The following is a 14,253-nucleotide window of genomic DNA, read 5'->3' on the forward strand; positions in this document are numbered from 1 at the left end:
TCTGAAACCAAACGCTATTAAGTAGTAATTAAGTTTTCAATAGGCCTAAAAACCCGTGTTTAATCGCGGGCATGATTTTACGACAACCAAAGACTGAACACCATGGAAGATGAGGCACCTGTCATCTATGGATTAGAATTTCAAGTATTAATTTGAATTTCATCTATATTTTATCAATACAACACTTATATACATGTATATGAAAGTATCTTAAGACAGCTAGGAAAAAATAGATTACTTTTATTTTAATATTTTACATTATTTCTTCATGGACTGTAGCTCACAGACGCTTGTTTCTAATCTTGAGTTCGTATTAAAGCTATTATATATGCTATTTGAATAGCTTAGCTTAACTTACGGAGTCTGTGAAACAAGCACCTGTACCGTAGCTCGATTCATTATCTGAAACATTAGACAGGTTGGGAACACTTCCCCTGTAGCGAGATATTCTCGCTAAAACGCGATTATCCCTCTTAAGCGAGAGTAAACATTACCATAAACAGGTGTTTTGGCGTCTTTATTGAAAATAATGGCAAATCCCGTGCAACACTGAATAAGTGTGACACATACTCAACATGACGAGAATTGTTTCTATGAAATTGACAACATAGTCAAGAAATTGCATATCAAAGTTGCTGCATAAGAGGGAAGCAGTCTGAAATCCAATACACATTGTGAGTGTTTTTGTTTTGATTAATATATTTGCAGAAGTATCAGACATTTTAGTACTTTTTCTTCTTTTCACGTGAAACATGAAGAGATGTACTCCATGGGTGGTTTTTCTCGGTTGTAACTTGTACGGGATATATTTACTCTCACTAGAGAGGGATAATCGCGTTTTAGCGAGAATATCTCGCTATAGGGGAAGTGTTCCCAACCTGTTAGAGTGACGACATCCTCTCATTCGTCCTTTCAGATTTTCATGACAAGCCTCACAAGGGAGTTACATTTCTGCCGTTAATCATTGACAGTATTGTCAATAATGATGATAAAAACTCAAGAGATAAAGGTGTTAATATACACCAGAGACATATGTAACAGAGATTAACAACTTCTCCAAGTCTCGTATTATCTTGCGGTCCCGTTTTTCAGTAAAAATACACACCCTTATTTAAATTACGTATACCGTTATTAGAATGAGAGATATCAAGTTCAAACCATCCAAATCCTACCACTGAAACATTTGAGATACAATATTTTCAGAAGATGTTTCACTTCAAAGTAAAATGAAAGTGAAATTTTCAAAGGCGAAACACAACTCAACTCGGCAAAATCAGAGAGATTTCAGGAAATGGTTATAATTTGCCTACTTTTCTGTTAATAGTATATTTACTAATCTTAGAATCATTTCAAAACTTGTTACATTGGATTCCAATTTATGATAGGACTGAAATAAACTTAAATCAATATAAATTTATCAAACCAATATATGAATAGGAATTAACCATATATCTAAAGGTAGGACCGTTACATATTTCAAGTGGTAAACATGCTGCCAAAGCAGTTGTTTATCTCTGTCATCCAGTTATTTGAATTATCCCCCTTTGCGGGATCAGCTAGAGGTCAGTCAGTGAATAGCCAAGTTCTACCAAATGTAAGAGGTCTTAAGTGTAAATTATAGCTAATTATTAAGTTTTCAAACACATCCTGGAGCATTACTGTAGTTGACTGCAATTGATGAAAAAATAAAAATATCAAAGCTACAGATCAGAAAAAGACAAAGGCCAACTTAGGGAAATAAGACTTTTTCACTGCAAAATGGCAGACAAGGAACATAACTTTTACCAATTGATTGATTGATATTGTACGTCCTGTTGAGAATTTTTCACTCATACTGAGATGTCACCAGCTGTAGACCTATGGTTAGCGCTCAGGGCCGTAGCAGTGAGAGTTCTTTATCATGCCAACGCCTGCCGTGACACAGGAACTCTGTTTTTAAGGTCATATCTGAAAGACCCATGATTCTCACTTCTAAATGCCGAACATTTGGCGAAGGAGCAATCACCATCTATTTTAACGTCGTAAGTTCGATGCGGCCATGGAAACGAGTGGGGCTCGAACTCATGACCTCCCAGTTATGAAACGAACACTCTACCACTGAGCTACTGTGACCAGTACTTTTAGCGAAGTGTTGATACATGTATTGTATATTTGTGTAGAGTCAAACATATTTTATTGCATCAAGATATCATTGGATTGGAAACAAGTTATTATATATTTTTTATGAATAGGTTATAAGTGAATATTTGCTGTAGGTACCTGATCTTATCATTGATCATCAATACACAATTCAAAGTAAAAAGGCAGAATGTTAGTTTTGAATATATTCAACTTTGAATATTTATCTGTTCACTTTATGCTAATTGAATACATGATAAAATAATTTTGTATACTTCTAGGCAAGAACAATCTCGGCTCAGACAGCAGAAACAGAACAAATACGGTTTCTTGTTGGAACACAATCTCTCCGGTCTGAGAATCAGGTAGAATATTACAGTTGATTGTACAAATTTTTTCTTTGAATGAAGAAATGCAATACTGTAGAAGCAGAATTATAAGTTGCGGATTTAATTATGTTTATTTCATGGACAGAAGTTTCCAACGAATTTAAATCCCAACAAATATTTAATCCAAATACTGTGCAAAAAAAAAGGACTGAAAGCAAACAGAAATTCATTTAATCAAAACACTATTGAGAAATACACAATAAAATTCACAACCCTCATTACACAATATTTTTTAGGCTTTGTATACTAGGATATTATGTAAGCGAAGTATTATCAAGATATTATATCTTTGGTGCATATACTAATATAAACACACAATCCTATTTCAACCAAATTACACAAACAGTTTGGGAGTTGGATAACAGTCATTCATTCACACCCCAGTGCACCAGCAATCCCTGCAAGTTCAAACCTGTTACTTGTAAAGTTGGTGTCCTTGGACAATGATAGGTCAAAGCTGTGAAGAAGCTAGTTGGTGTGGGCTGATTTCATTTCATTTGAATGTGATCAACAGTGATTTTGACAATAGGTACACCTGTCAAATGCTGACCAGAAACCTAGGAATACCAACTGATAAACTTGTTTTTTAGAAATGATTTCAAGCTAGTATCAACGGTACAATCACAATGTTTTAATTTCTGATGTATCAACGGTACAATCACAATGTTTTAATTTCTGATTAATTAATTAATTTTTGATGAGCCTTGAAAACATCAAAGATAGCAGGAGCGTTGGCCTCATTTCTTTTATTTCTTCAAAGTAAAAGATCAAAATAGTGTTTGTGTATTTGATCATTCTTTCAGAAATAGACCAATGATTTTGAGAATGTGTCACATTCCATTCCTTTGAAAATTTCGATGTAGGATGACATGTCTGTTAGCCCGTTTTAGATGAGTCATGAGAAGAACTGTGTTAGTTAAGGAAATTCCAATAAGGCTAGTAATTTTCCTATTGTTGTCAAGCACCATTATGCTACTATCTTTTGATCCCTGCTCTTCTAAAGTCCATTAACTGGTTGGTACCATTTTGAGGCCAGTCTGATTGAAATTTATAATTATGTGAAACATCATTTTCCTTTATACTTTTAGATATTTTTTTGCAGAAAATCTTATTCTATTTGCTCGAAACTGTTCGAAAATTTTCTCACAGTCTCGGTTTCTTTTCTTTTACAAGATTCATTTGTTGCATGAGGGTCATATCAAAATTTCAACCATTTTTTGATGATCGATAATGCCTGGTTATTACTTCAACAATTCCTTGAGCAGCAGCAACAACTATTGTTGAATTGAGGATCAATACAGGATAACAAATGAAAAGACCTAAGGCCAATTCAACTTAATTGATAGATTATCATCCCCGCCCACCCCTCAAAAATCAGCCCACCCAGAATTTTTTTATTTTGCGGAGCTTGTGATTTCCGAAATATTTTCATGTCCGACTCCAGTATTTACACTTCTTGTTTACATTTCCGGTATAGCAACGTGAAGAAAATGGATCATATTATGGTTTTCTTAATTTCTCACCTTCTTACGGGCGTAAATGAAAGGAAAGGATTAATGTGCTTCATATCTTGAAGAAGTTTGATATCTTTCTGTGTTTGAAATTAAAGCTTAACCTGGAATTTGTCTGTGAAATAAGCATAGATTCATCTGGCATTAAATGATGCACTACTTGTTTGTCATTAAAAATTTTCTCAGAAAATATAAATTATAAAATAAAATCCTCCCACCCGCCCCATACTTTTTGGTGACCCTGGATGATAATCTACTAATTAAGTTGAATTGGCCTAATAGGGAGAACAATTTTCCAGAAAAAGTCGCATTGTTATAACAAGTTTCTTTAGTTAATTCCTGTCATACGATTTTCATATTTTCATTTCGAACCTATAATTTATTGTCTACAATGTTGAAATTAAACTTCAAAGTTGGCCTAAACAGCATTTTTTTCCATTTAATCATGGATTTTGAAACAAATTTTGTCTTTTAAGGCCTTCAAGGCAGGTCTGCCCATAATTAAGATGAAAGGTGAAGATAACGAACAGTGATCAATCTCACAACTCCTATAAGCAATACAAAATAGAGAGTTGGGCAAACACGAACCCTTGGATATACCAGAGGTGGGATTAGGTGCCAGGGAGGAGTAAGCATTCCCTGTTTGTTTAGACATTTTGACAAGTTACAATTTTAAGAATAATTTACAATAGTATATTTTTAGGGGCACCCTTGCCTTGGGGTTGAAATTCAAGAAAAGCCGACAAAAAATTAGGGGAACTGTTTTTTAAAACCTGGTTCATATTTGCATGATGGGCATTAAATGTGAAAATCAAGGGTCTTTAATTTGGATATCCATTGAAAAAAAATGAATTACATTTACTCAGCCTTAGGTGACAATGTAGAAAGATTATGGGTGAGCTTTTTGTAAAGACTAAAACCAGTTCCGGACTAATAGGTTTTTAGCTCACCTGAGCTTTCAAGTGAGCTTTTCTGATCACCTGTTGTCCGTCATCTGTCCATCTGTCTGTAAACTTTTCACATTTTCAACTTCTTCTCCAGAATCACAGGACCAATTTCAACCAAACTTAGCAAAAAGAATCCTTGGGTGAAGGGCTTTCACGCTTGTTCAAATGAAGGGTCATGCCCCCTTCAAAGGGGAGATAATCACAAAAATGCAAAAATAGGGTGAGGTCATTTAAAGATCTTCTCCCCAAGAACCACTGAGCTAGAAGAGCTAAATTTTACTTGAAAGCTTGACATAATAGAGATTCAAGTTTGTTAAAATCATGACCCCCCCCCCCCCCACCCACCCCTTGCAAATATATAGGGAAAATCTTTAAATATGGGCCACGGTGACTCAGGTGGGCAATGTGGCCCATGGGCCTCTTGTTTCTTTCGTTAAAAAAATATTTTATTTGGCAACATTGAAAACCACAAAATTAAGTCCCCATGAAGTTGATATTAGACCCAAAATCACGAAATTGTATCCAAATGAATATTTTTGCTCCTGCAGTGCACTTTTAATGTTACATGAAATGTAATGGAGATTGTAATATTGATGGTATTATTAAAGGCCAATCTCTTTAATATCTTTTATTTTATAGGTCCATCACATTGATTTCGATGATGAAAATAATGTTCTCAATAAAAATGTGTTTTTACATCGAGAGGGAGAAATATGGAACCTCACAGCATCCACCATTGACAAAAACTTACTGACAACATGTTACAATAAAAGTAAGTATGAAGAATAATTTGGGCATATGTTTCTCTTTTGTATATACCGCCATTTAATCCTTTCATGTGTGCTAGAATTCAACCAGTTTCCTGCAGACTGGTATTTTTCTCATCCATCAAGAAAAACAGGAACAATGAAGCACTGCAATTGAATATTGTCATTTATTAATGACAAAAGAAAAACATATTTATGCCCAAAAAAGGGAAATCCCAAGTATGTTACATAATGGCTCATAGCAGCAATAACATTCAGATCTCTCTCAAACATAATGTGCAATAAGATGTAAAATTCTGTAGATTCCTTATTTTACACAAGTGCTTAATATGGCGAAATGAATTTTATACGTCAAATCACGTGAACAAGTCGCAAGTCATCTGTTATTCGAGCAACAAACAATTATAAGTGAGAAATTTTATTTCGCAAGTGATGCCTCTTGCGAAATTATGTGATGATAAATTCCTCACTTATATTCAGGACTCTACAGTAAGGCAGTGGCCAAAATATTGGTCACAAAAATCCCAATGACCATTGTCTTCGTATGTTTTATGTGCAGCATGAACATATAAATTTGTAATTGAATTGTTTTTTTTGTACTTCAGCTTCAGAGTCAAAGGCAGAAATGAAAGCTGCCATATGGAGGATACCATGTGATTTTAATAGTTCAGATGATAGTTCCCATAGTTCATTAGAATTAGTGTGCCATCTTGACAATGCAGATTATGGTGATATGAAAAGGTAACTGGAAACCAAAGTGTTTCAATCAAACTTCATCACATGCATACAGTAATAATATCTAAACTCATATTTAATTCATTGTGAAATCTTTATATGTTTGGTCATATTTCTTTCTTGTTTATATGTTTACAAACTACATTTATATAAAAAGATGCAAGTTTCAAGATAAGATCTCGAGCTCTTCTGTAAGGAGGTGCATTTAGTGCTACTCTGAATGCCTAAGCACTGACAGACATCAGTGAGGAAGATGATAAAAAATATGAAAAGTGATTTCTGTTTAAGGACGTAAATGTACTTGTAGGAAATACAAAATTCTATCGAAAGAAATACTTTACTGAAATGAAAACAAAAAAACCAATGCCATATACGCAAGTAATATCTTAGATATGGTATGAATGACAAACAAAATAAAGTGTTATAAGACCAAAAAAATAATAGTTTCTCAGGCACCACCGCATCCGTTGAAAAGGTACCACATAGAATTTTTTTTTTCCATTTTATATTTATTTTCTTAAGTAAATGAGGTAACTCTTTTGATATAGATTTTTATGGTAAACTTTCAGAAGGTTATAATAAAATTGTAAGTAAGTTTGATCAAGCAATTATTGAATACATACTCATTCATGCGCATGTGTTTAAGAATAAAAGTATACACTCAATACATGTAGTAAGTAATGTGAAGCTATTTTTTTTCTCAGAAAAATAAAAATTCCGTTGCTTATTCTATATAAACGTGCACATGAGAAAGAAAATGTAACTCATTCTATGGTCAACATAAAAAGGAGAAATAACTTGTGCTACAGTAAACAAGAAGCCCATGGGCCACATCGCTCACCTGAGTCACCTTGGCCCATATCTGAAGACTTTCCATATATGTTTGCATGTAAAACCTTAGTCCCTATTATGGCCCCAACCTACCCCTGGAGGCCATGATTTTTGCAAACTTGAATCTACACAATGTCAGAAAGCTTTTTTGTAAATGTGAACTTCTTTGGCCCAATGGTTCTTGAGAAGAAGATTTTTTAAAGATGTTTCCTATATTTGTATGTAAAACTTTGATCCCCTATTGTGGCCCCATCCTACCCCCGAGGGCAATGATTTGAACAAACTTGAATCTACACTTTGTCAGAAAGCTTTCATGTAAATATCAGCTTTTCTGGCTCAGTGGTTCTTGAGAAGAAGATTTTAAAAGATTTTTCCTATATATTTTTATGTAAAACTTTGATCCCCCCTTGTGGCCCCATCCTACCCCCGGGGGCCATGATTTGAACAATTTAGAATCTGAACTACCTAATAAAGCTTATCTATAAATTTCATCTTTTCTGGCACAGTGGTTCTTGAGAAGATTTTTTAATGACCCTACTCTATTTTTACCTTTTCTTGATTATCTCCCCTTGGAAGGTGGCCTGGCCCTTTATTTTAACAATTTAGAATTCCCTTTCCCTAAGGATGCTTTGTGCCAACTTTGGTTGAAATTGGCCCAGTGGTTTTTGAGAAGAAGTCAAAAATGTTAAAAGTTTACAAACGGACGGACACCGGACTACGGGTGATCAGAAAAGCTCACTTGAGCTTTCAGCTCAGGTGAGCTAAAAAGAAAAAGAAACCTGCCTGTCTCATCAAAATTTGAAATTTTTGGTCTGAGAAATTACTTATTAATTTTTTTTTTGGCCTAATAAAGATTTCATGTGTTTATTTACGGTACCCCTTGATACTTATTACTTACTTGGTTTATGTATTAATGGAATTTTAAAATTGCATTTGAGAAACTTACTGTGTACATTTACTTTATAATGCAGGGGCATTTGTCCCACCCACCCCCTTGTAGACAAGTTGTTTTGCACCTTACTGTGTACAAGAGTCTTATAAAAGGAAATAACTCCAATGAATCTGGAAATTTGTGTATTATATAGGTGTGATCTTGTCAACAATTTCAGTAAGTGTAAAAACTAATTTACAAAGTACTAATTATGCCACAATAAAGGAATGAAATTTCAGAAAATCTACTAAAGTTAGCCGTGACAAATTGAAATGACTCCACAATCTTAAAATACTATTTATAAATACACTCTATTACAGTATTTTCATTTCTGAAATTATTTTCCCATTTTCTTGTGAGAGTAGCCTTTTGAAATAAACCCACTTGACAATATATGCATTTTCAGTGTGCTTTGGCACCCGACAGGAGATAACACTACCCTGGTGGGACTAACCGACAGCCATGTCGTCACTTGGGACTTCGACACTTCGTCTTCAGGGGCCAAAGTAAGTATTCCAACAACATCACTGTTTTCAAAATTGAAAATAAACTCTTTACCAAGTAATGTGATTAATAATTGCCACTATCAGTAATAACATTTCAAGGGCTACCCTTTCGTACACTACAGAGATAAAATGATGTGTGAATTTTTAAAGATTAAAGAATCTGCTGGGCTTGAAAGCAAAGGTCAGCCGAAGTTTACATGTGTTAGATGGAACCCCCATCACAACTGCACTCAGTTAGCCACCGCCAATGACTCCTGCATTAGGGGCTGGGATCTCAGATCTATGCAGTAAGTAGTCACTTTGATATTGAAAACCATTTTTATTCTTCTGACAGAAAAAAATGCCATATAGTTCAGGATTATTATTCATTTTGTAATGAAATTATGGGGGATATACCCGTTCTGGAACCATCATAGTATTCCACACATATATCTTTGGAGAAAATAAATAAATATTTATTCGGTATATACATACATACAAACATACATACATAAATACCAAGGATAACCCATGAAAGCTCGAAGGCTTATTTCCAATGGGGTCCTTTGATGCACGAATGTTTGCGCTAGGGGGTCATTTATGTGGGAGGAAACCGAGTACCCGGAGGAAACCCACATGTCCGAGCGGGCGACCGCCATACCCTATCACATACAACCACTGCTGATCAAGGGGATCGAACTCGAGTCACAGCAGTGAGAAGCGAGAGCGTTACCTCTGTGCTACTCGGACACAGAGTTAAGGACAGAATTGAAGTCTTTCCTCACCTTACCACAAGTGTAATATTCAAAGCAAACTTTCTCGCGTGACAAATCTTTGGATGCTTCTTCCAACTATTGGTCTGGAGGCTGCATCTGACACAGATTTTGTTCTTTTGTGAGTTTCGTTAAGGACAGCTATTAGGTTTGTTCTCACCTGATGACTTGTGGTATACAGATCAATGAAACTTGCTTGTACTCTGAAACATCTTGTGGAGCTTCTTTCAACTCCTGTTATTGCTGCTGGCATCTCACCTAACTGTACATTGAGTGACTGACCAGTATATAGTTCTATTCTCATCTTATGGCAGATAGAATATAAATCAAACTTCCAACTCATGGTCTGAATATTAATGCTGCATCTTACTACATTTTGTATTTCTGTGGTTAAAGACAGCATTTAGAAATGTTCTCACCTTATGACAAACTAAACTTATTCATACAATAGGTTGCTTCTTCCAAATCATGGACTAGATGCTGTATATGACCTAATTTTGTGTTACAGTGACCTTGGTGAAGGAGACTATTGAGTTCTTTTTAGGGCCATACCATATGGGGGTGCCCTAGCTATAATAATGACTCCGTCTATCTGTCTGTCAGCACTTTCTATGACTTGCAGTAACTTTGGTTTCCTTGGGAAGATTTTCATAAGTTTTGTACATAATACTTGGATTAGGCAGTGGTGGACCCCTTTAGATATTCAGACTTATTGTGGGACCCTTTCTGACATGTGAGTTTTCTAGTTCCCAGTTTATCACAAGTGAAGTATGAACAAAACGTTTCCATGGCTACAGATTCTCTGATCATAAGGTGTGTATCATGATGCTCAAACAAAGTGATGAAGAATACTTCGAGGACATAAGGATGGGATCATTAAGATTTTAGTATCAGCAATACAAGGCTGTATTGAAAATTATTTAAAAAGAATATGGTTCTTAAACGCCTGTCTAAGATGGAGTGTATAATGGTATGGCACTCCTGTTCATCCATCTGTCTGTTAACTTTTTCGTGTCGAACTCATAACTGAGACCTAGAATCATCAAACTTGGTCAGCTGATGCATTATGGGTAGAAGATGTGTCACACTTTAAATTTAGGTCACTGTGATTGAATTAAAATGATATGGCCAAATATGGCAAACCCTGTCTGTTTCATTACTAGACAATCATCTTGCCTAGAATGATCAAACTTGGTCAGTTAATGAATCTTATTTTAATTAGAAGGTGTGTTTTGCACTATTAGAGTGGCCTTTAATTAAGATGCCATATATGTCATAACCCCCTCTGGACTCATGGATTGAGTCCTAGAATTGAAAATTGGTGCATCTGTAGAAAAATGTGAATTGCAGCTCAAATTCAGGTAATTAAAACTTTAAAAAGTGACAAGTATTCCACAAAAACTATGTTTCAAGTAAGAGCAATTAAGTAACCTCATTGAAAACTTATTACATCAAGGAATGCGCATATTTACATAAAGTATAGCCATATAACAATTCATATAATTATAGTATTTTTGTTTCTAAAAATAATGACATAAATATGCAATATTGCACTGCAAAACTGCAATGACTTAACAAGTACATCACACAACAGATGGAGGAATTCCATTGTCTTCAAATAGTACAAAATTCCACTTACTATTTACATCAACAAATCTTGCACTGCTTAAAAGTTTATGTAAATTTCTCTTTATTGTATAGAAAAATGTGGACCTTGCGTAACTTTAACATTCTCATTACGATTAAACTTGGTCTCATGGTAATGTTCATTTGCTTAATCAATTTTTTTCCACTTAGAATGAGTATAATGTAATAAGGCTGTGGAAATGATTCATCGTCACTTTTGTTATAGGGCATTTCTTTTTACAACTCCAAATAGTTAAGTAATTCGTACCAAACGTGAAAGAAGTTATCTTAATACATTTAATAAAATGAAAATATGTTTTGCAATATCATTTCTGTAGTTATTTGAACAATTCAAGCAATATATTGACAAGTTAGTTGTTGTTGCAAGTTTGATATGATACTGTCCCATAAAAAATCCTCTGATTATGATAATAAACAATCTGATGGGTATATTGTGTACCATGGTGTGGCAATACAACTTTACAAATGTATTGTTTCTTAGGTATGCCTAGTGTTTATCAGACAATCTTTCTACATCACTCTTGAAAATACAACTTTGTATCAAGTGAAAATTTCAAGATTGATTCCCATTTACTTTACTAGTTTATCTTACAATTTACCGAAGTGAAAAATCATCCAGTTTATTTCCCTTTTAAGACAAAAGGGATACAAAGGTCATGATATTAGCCCAGTATGCAGTGCGTGCATGTACCAATGTAATTTATTTTTAAGGGTACTCAGTCATATGGATAACAAATAACCATAAACAAATAAGTTTTATCAGTCTTCAGAATTCTTAAGTTTACATCATTTTCTTTATTGATTACAGGCAAGTGTATCACATAGAAAATGCTCACGGTCAGCTAGTGAGGGATATGGACTTCAATCCCAACAAACAGTATTACATAGTGAGTTGTGGTGATGACTGTAAAATAAAATTCTGGGACACCAGGAACCCATCAGAACCTCTCAAAGTTCTGGCAGAGCATTCACACTGGTAAGTACCAGCTCTCTCTCTGTCTCTCTGCTTCTCTCTCTCTCTCTCTGCTTCTCCCTCTCTCTCTCTGTCTCTCTCTGCTTCTCTCTATCTCTCTGTCAGTCTCTCTCTCTCCAATAATATGAAGTACAATCTCTCTCTCTCTCTCTCTCTCTCTCTCTCTCTCTCTCTCTCTCTCTCTCTCTCTACAATAGTATACATGTACTTGTTTTACAGGATTTAGTCTGTGAAGTACAATCTCTCTTTCTCTTTCTGTCTCTCTGTGTCTCTCTCTCTACAATAGTATGTACATGTTTTTGTTTTACAGGGTTTGGTCTGAAGTACAATCTCTCTTTCTGTCTCTGTCTCTCTCTCTCTCTCTACAATAGTATACATGTACTTGTTTTACAGGGTTTGGTCTGTGAAGTACAATCACTTCCATGACCAGTTGTTGCTGAGCTCCAGCAGTGACAGCCGGGTCATCTTACACAGTGTGGTGTCCCTCTCCTCAGAGCCATACGGTCATCTAGCAGAAAATGAAGATGACAGCGATGAAGATGCTGAAGACAAGTAATGACTTACAGTTTCATCTACCCTTTAACTCTTAGATATGACCACATTTTTTTCTGCTTGTTTATTTACAGTAAAAACAGTTCACATTCCATACAACTAAGCACCACAAGCTTACGACATAACATGTACATGTGTCTTTGAAGTAGATCATAGAGTCCAGTCTTTAATGCTTTGCATGTAAAGTTTTTGAAAACTGCCTGTCCGAAAGTTTTCTTCCACCAAATAATAGGAAGTGACATTGTTCAGACTGGGACATATGTTCAGATGTCTAGCATACAAGAATCAGATTTTAAAAAATCTTGACATATTATGAATATATGGAGCTCTGCAGATTTACCAGACTTACTGCATAGTTGCCAACCTTGAACATTCTGAAAGTAGGCAGTTATTTTGTTAAAACTGGGTAATGTGGGATTTTGTAAAGGGATATATAAAAAGGAGATCATATGTGTAGGGGTGGGGGTGGGGGGGATAACCAGAATTTGTGGAATGTGTCATCCTTGATGAGGGGTGAATTGGCAACACTATGATAATACTTGAGTAATGATTTATGTTAACTTATGTCAGTCACATAAATGTTTTAATGTCCAACAAAAGTGCATTATAATGTCTTGCACAGATGCAAGAATTTTTTTTTGGGAGGGGGGGGGGGGGGGGGGGGGGTTCCACCCCATGTAATTGTAATTTCACTAACTTTGGATTTTACAACTGAAATTGTATAAAAATAAGCAAACATATGTACTTTTTACCAGGTGGGAGGTGGGGGGGATATCTATGCCTACTTATATTATACATACAAATAACATATGTACCTTGTAGTATCCAAAGAAATGTAAAACTGTGTCTTCTTTTTCAGATCAGTTGAGCCACCGAAGGATGGCGTTATAGCGACTTATGAAGAACACGAGGACAGCGTGTATGCCTCATGTTGGTCCACAGCCGACCCCTGGGTCTTCGCCTCCCTCAGTTATGATGGTCGTCTTGTGATAAACAGAGTTCCTCGTGCAGAAAAATACAAAATTCTTTTATGATGTCAATCTCCCCAACTGAACATTATTGAAATACAGAATAGTTATTTCTAAATATGACAATTCTGATATTTATGTTAACATTTTACTAAGGATGTAACTAGTAAGATGTATTTTATTTATTGGATTAAAGTTATTACTTTATATGAATGCATTGCTCATTGGAGCGAGTCTTGTATTTTAATTTCTGACATGAACTATTTAAGATTCTATTACTGTAAAAGTGGTTATTTACACTGGGGGTTAAGTACGCGTTTTTTCTGTCCAACATTATGCGTGGGGGGAAAATATGCGATAATTTAATACATGTATGATATATATTTCATGTACATGTATATCAAATATTTATAGCTATACGCATGGGGGAAATTTACACACTTAATACATGACCACATAATTAGTGTAAATTCCTTCCACATGTAAATAACCACTTTTACAGTGTACTATAAACAGACTCCTGAATAATGGTACTTCTTCTACTTTAAGGCCTGTTGTTGTCAACTTGAAGGTTTTTTTGGGGGAGGGGGGGAGGTTCCATTTAAAAAATAATGATACATTTGTCA

The 14,253-nt window shown here is 35.1% G+C and overlaps 1 protein-coding gene across 1 annotated transcript; it reads left to right on the forward strand.

Annotated features, from left to right (window-relative positions):
* Positions 1 to 10: 10 nt before the first annotated feature.
* Positions 11 to 13,836, forward strand: LOC125668202 (EARP and GARP complex-interacting protein 1-like). Its single transcript, XM_048902037.2, has 9 exons — positions 11 to 144; positions 2,400 to 2,483; positions 5,605 to 5,737; positions 6,338 to 6,473; positions 8,636 to 8,735; positions 8,886 to 9,022; positions 11,943 to 12,110; positions 12,501 to 12,659; positions 13,519 to 13,836. The coding sequence occupies exons 1-9, from the start codon at positions 103 to 105 to the stop codon at positions 13,691 to 13,693; spliced, it is 1,134 nt and encodes a 377-aa protein (XP_048757994.1). The 5' UTR covers positions 11 to 102; the 3' UTR covers positions 13,694 to 13,836.
* The last annotated feature ends 417 nt before the right edge of the window (positions 13,837 to 14,253 follow it).

Source organism: Ostrea edulis, chromosome 4, assembly GCF_947568905.1.
Source record: "Ostrea edulis chromosome 4, xbOstEdul1.1, whole genome shotgun sequence".
NCBI classification, from domain to species: Eukaryota; Metazoa; Mollusca; class Bivalvia; order Ostreida; family Ostreidae; genus Ostrea; species Ostrea edulis.

Excerpts from the sequence above, each read along its gene's own strand:
- LOC125668202 (XM_048902037.2), top strand. The coding sequence starts at position 103 with ATGGAAGATGAGGCACCTGTCATCTATGGATTAGAATTTCAA. Across the intron at positions 8,736-8,885 it reads CTTCGTCTTCAGGGGCCAAA|ATTAAAGAATCTGCTGGGCT; the intron begins GTAAGTATTCCA and ends GAATTTTTAAAG. Across the intron at positions 12,660-13,518 it reads GATGAAGATGCTGAAGACAA|ATCAGTTGAGCCACCGAAGG; the intron begins GTAATGACTTAC and ends CTTCTTTTTCAG.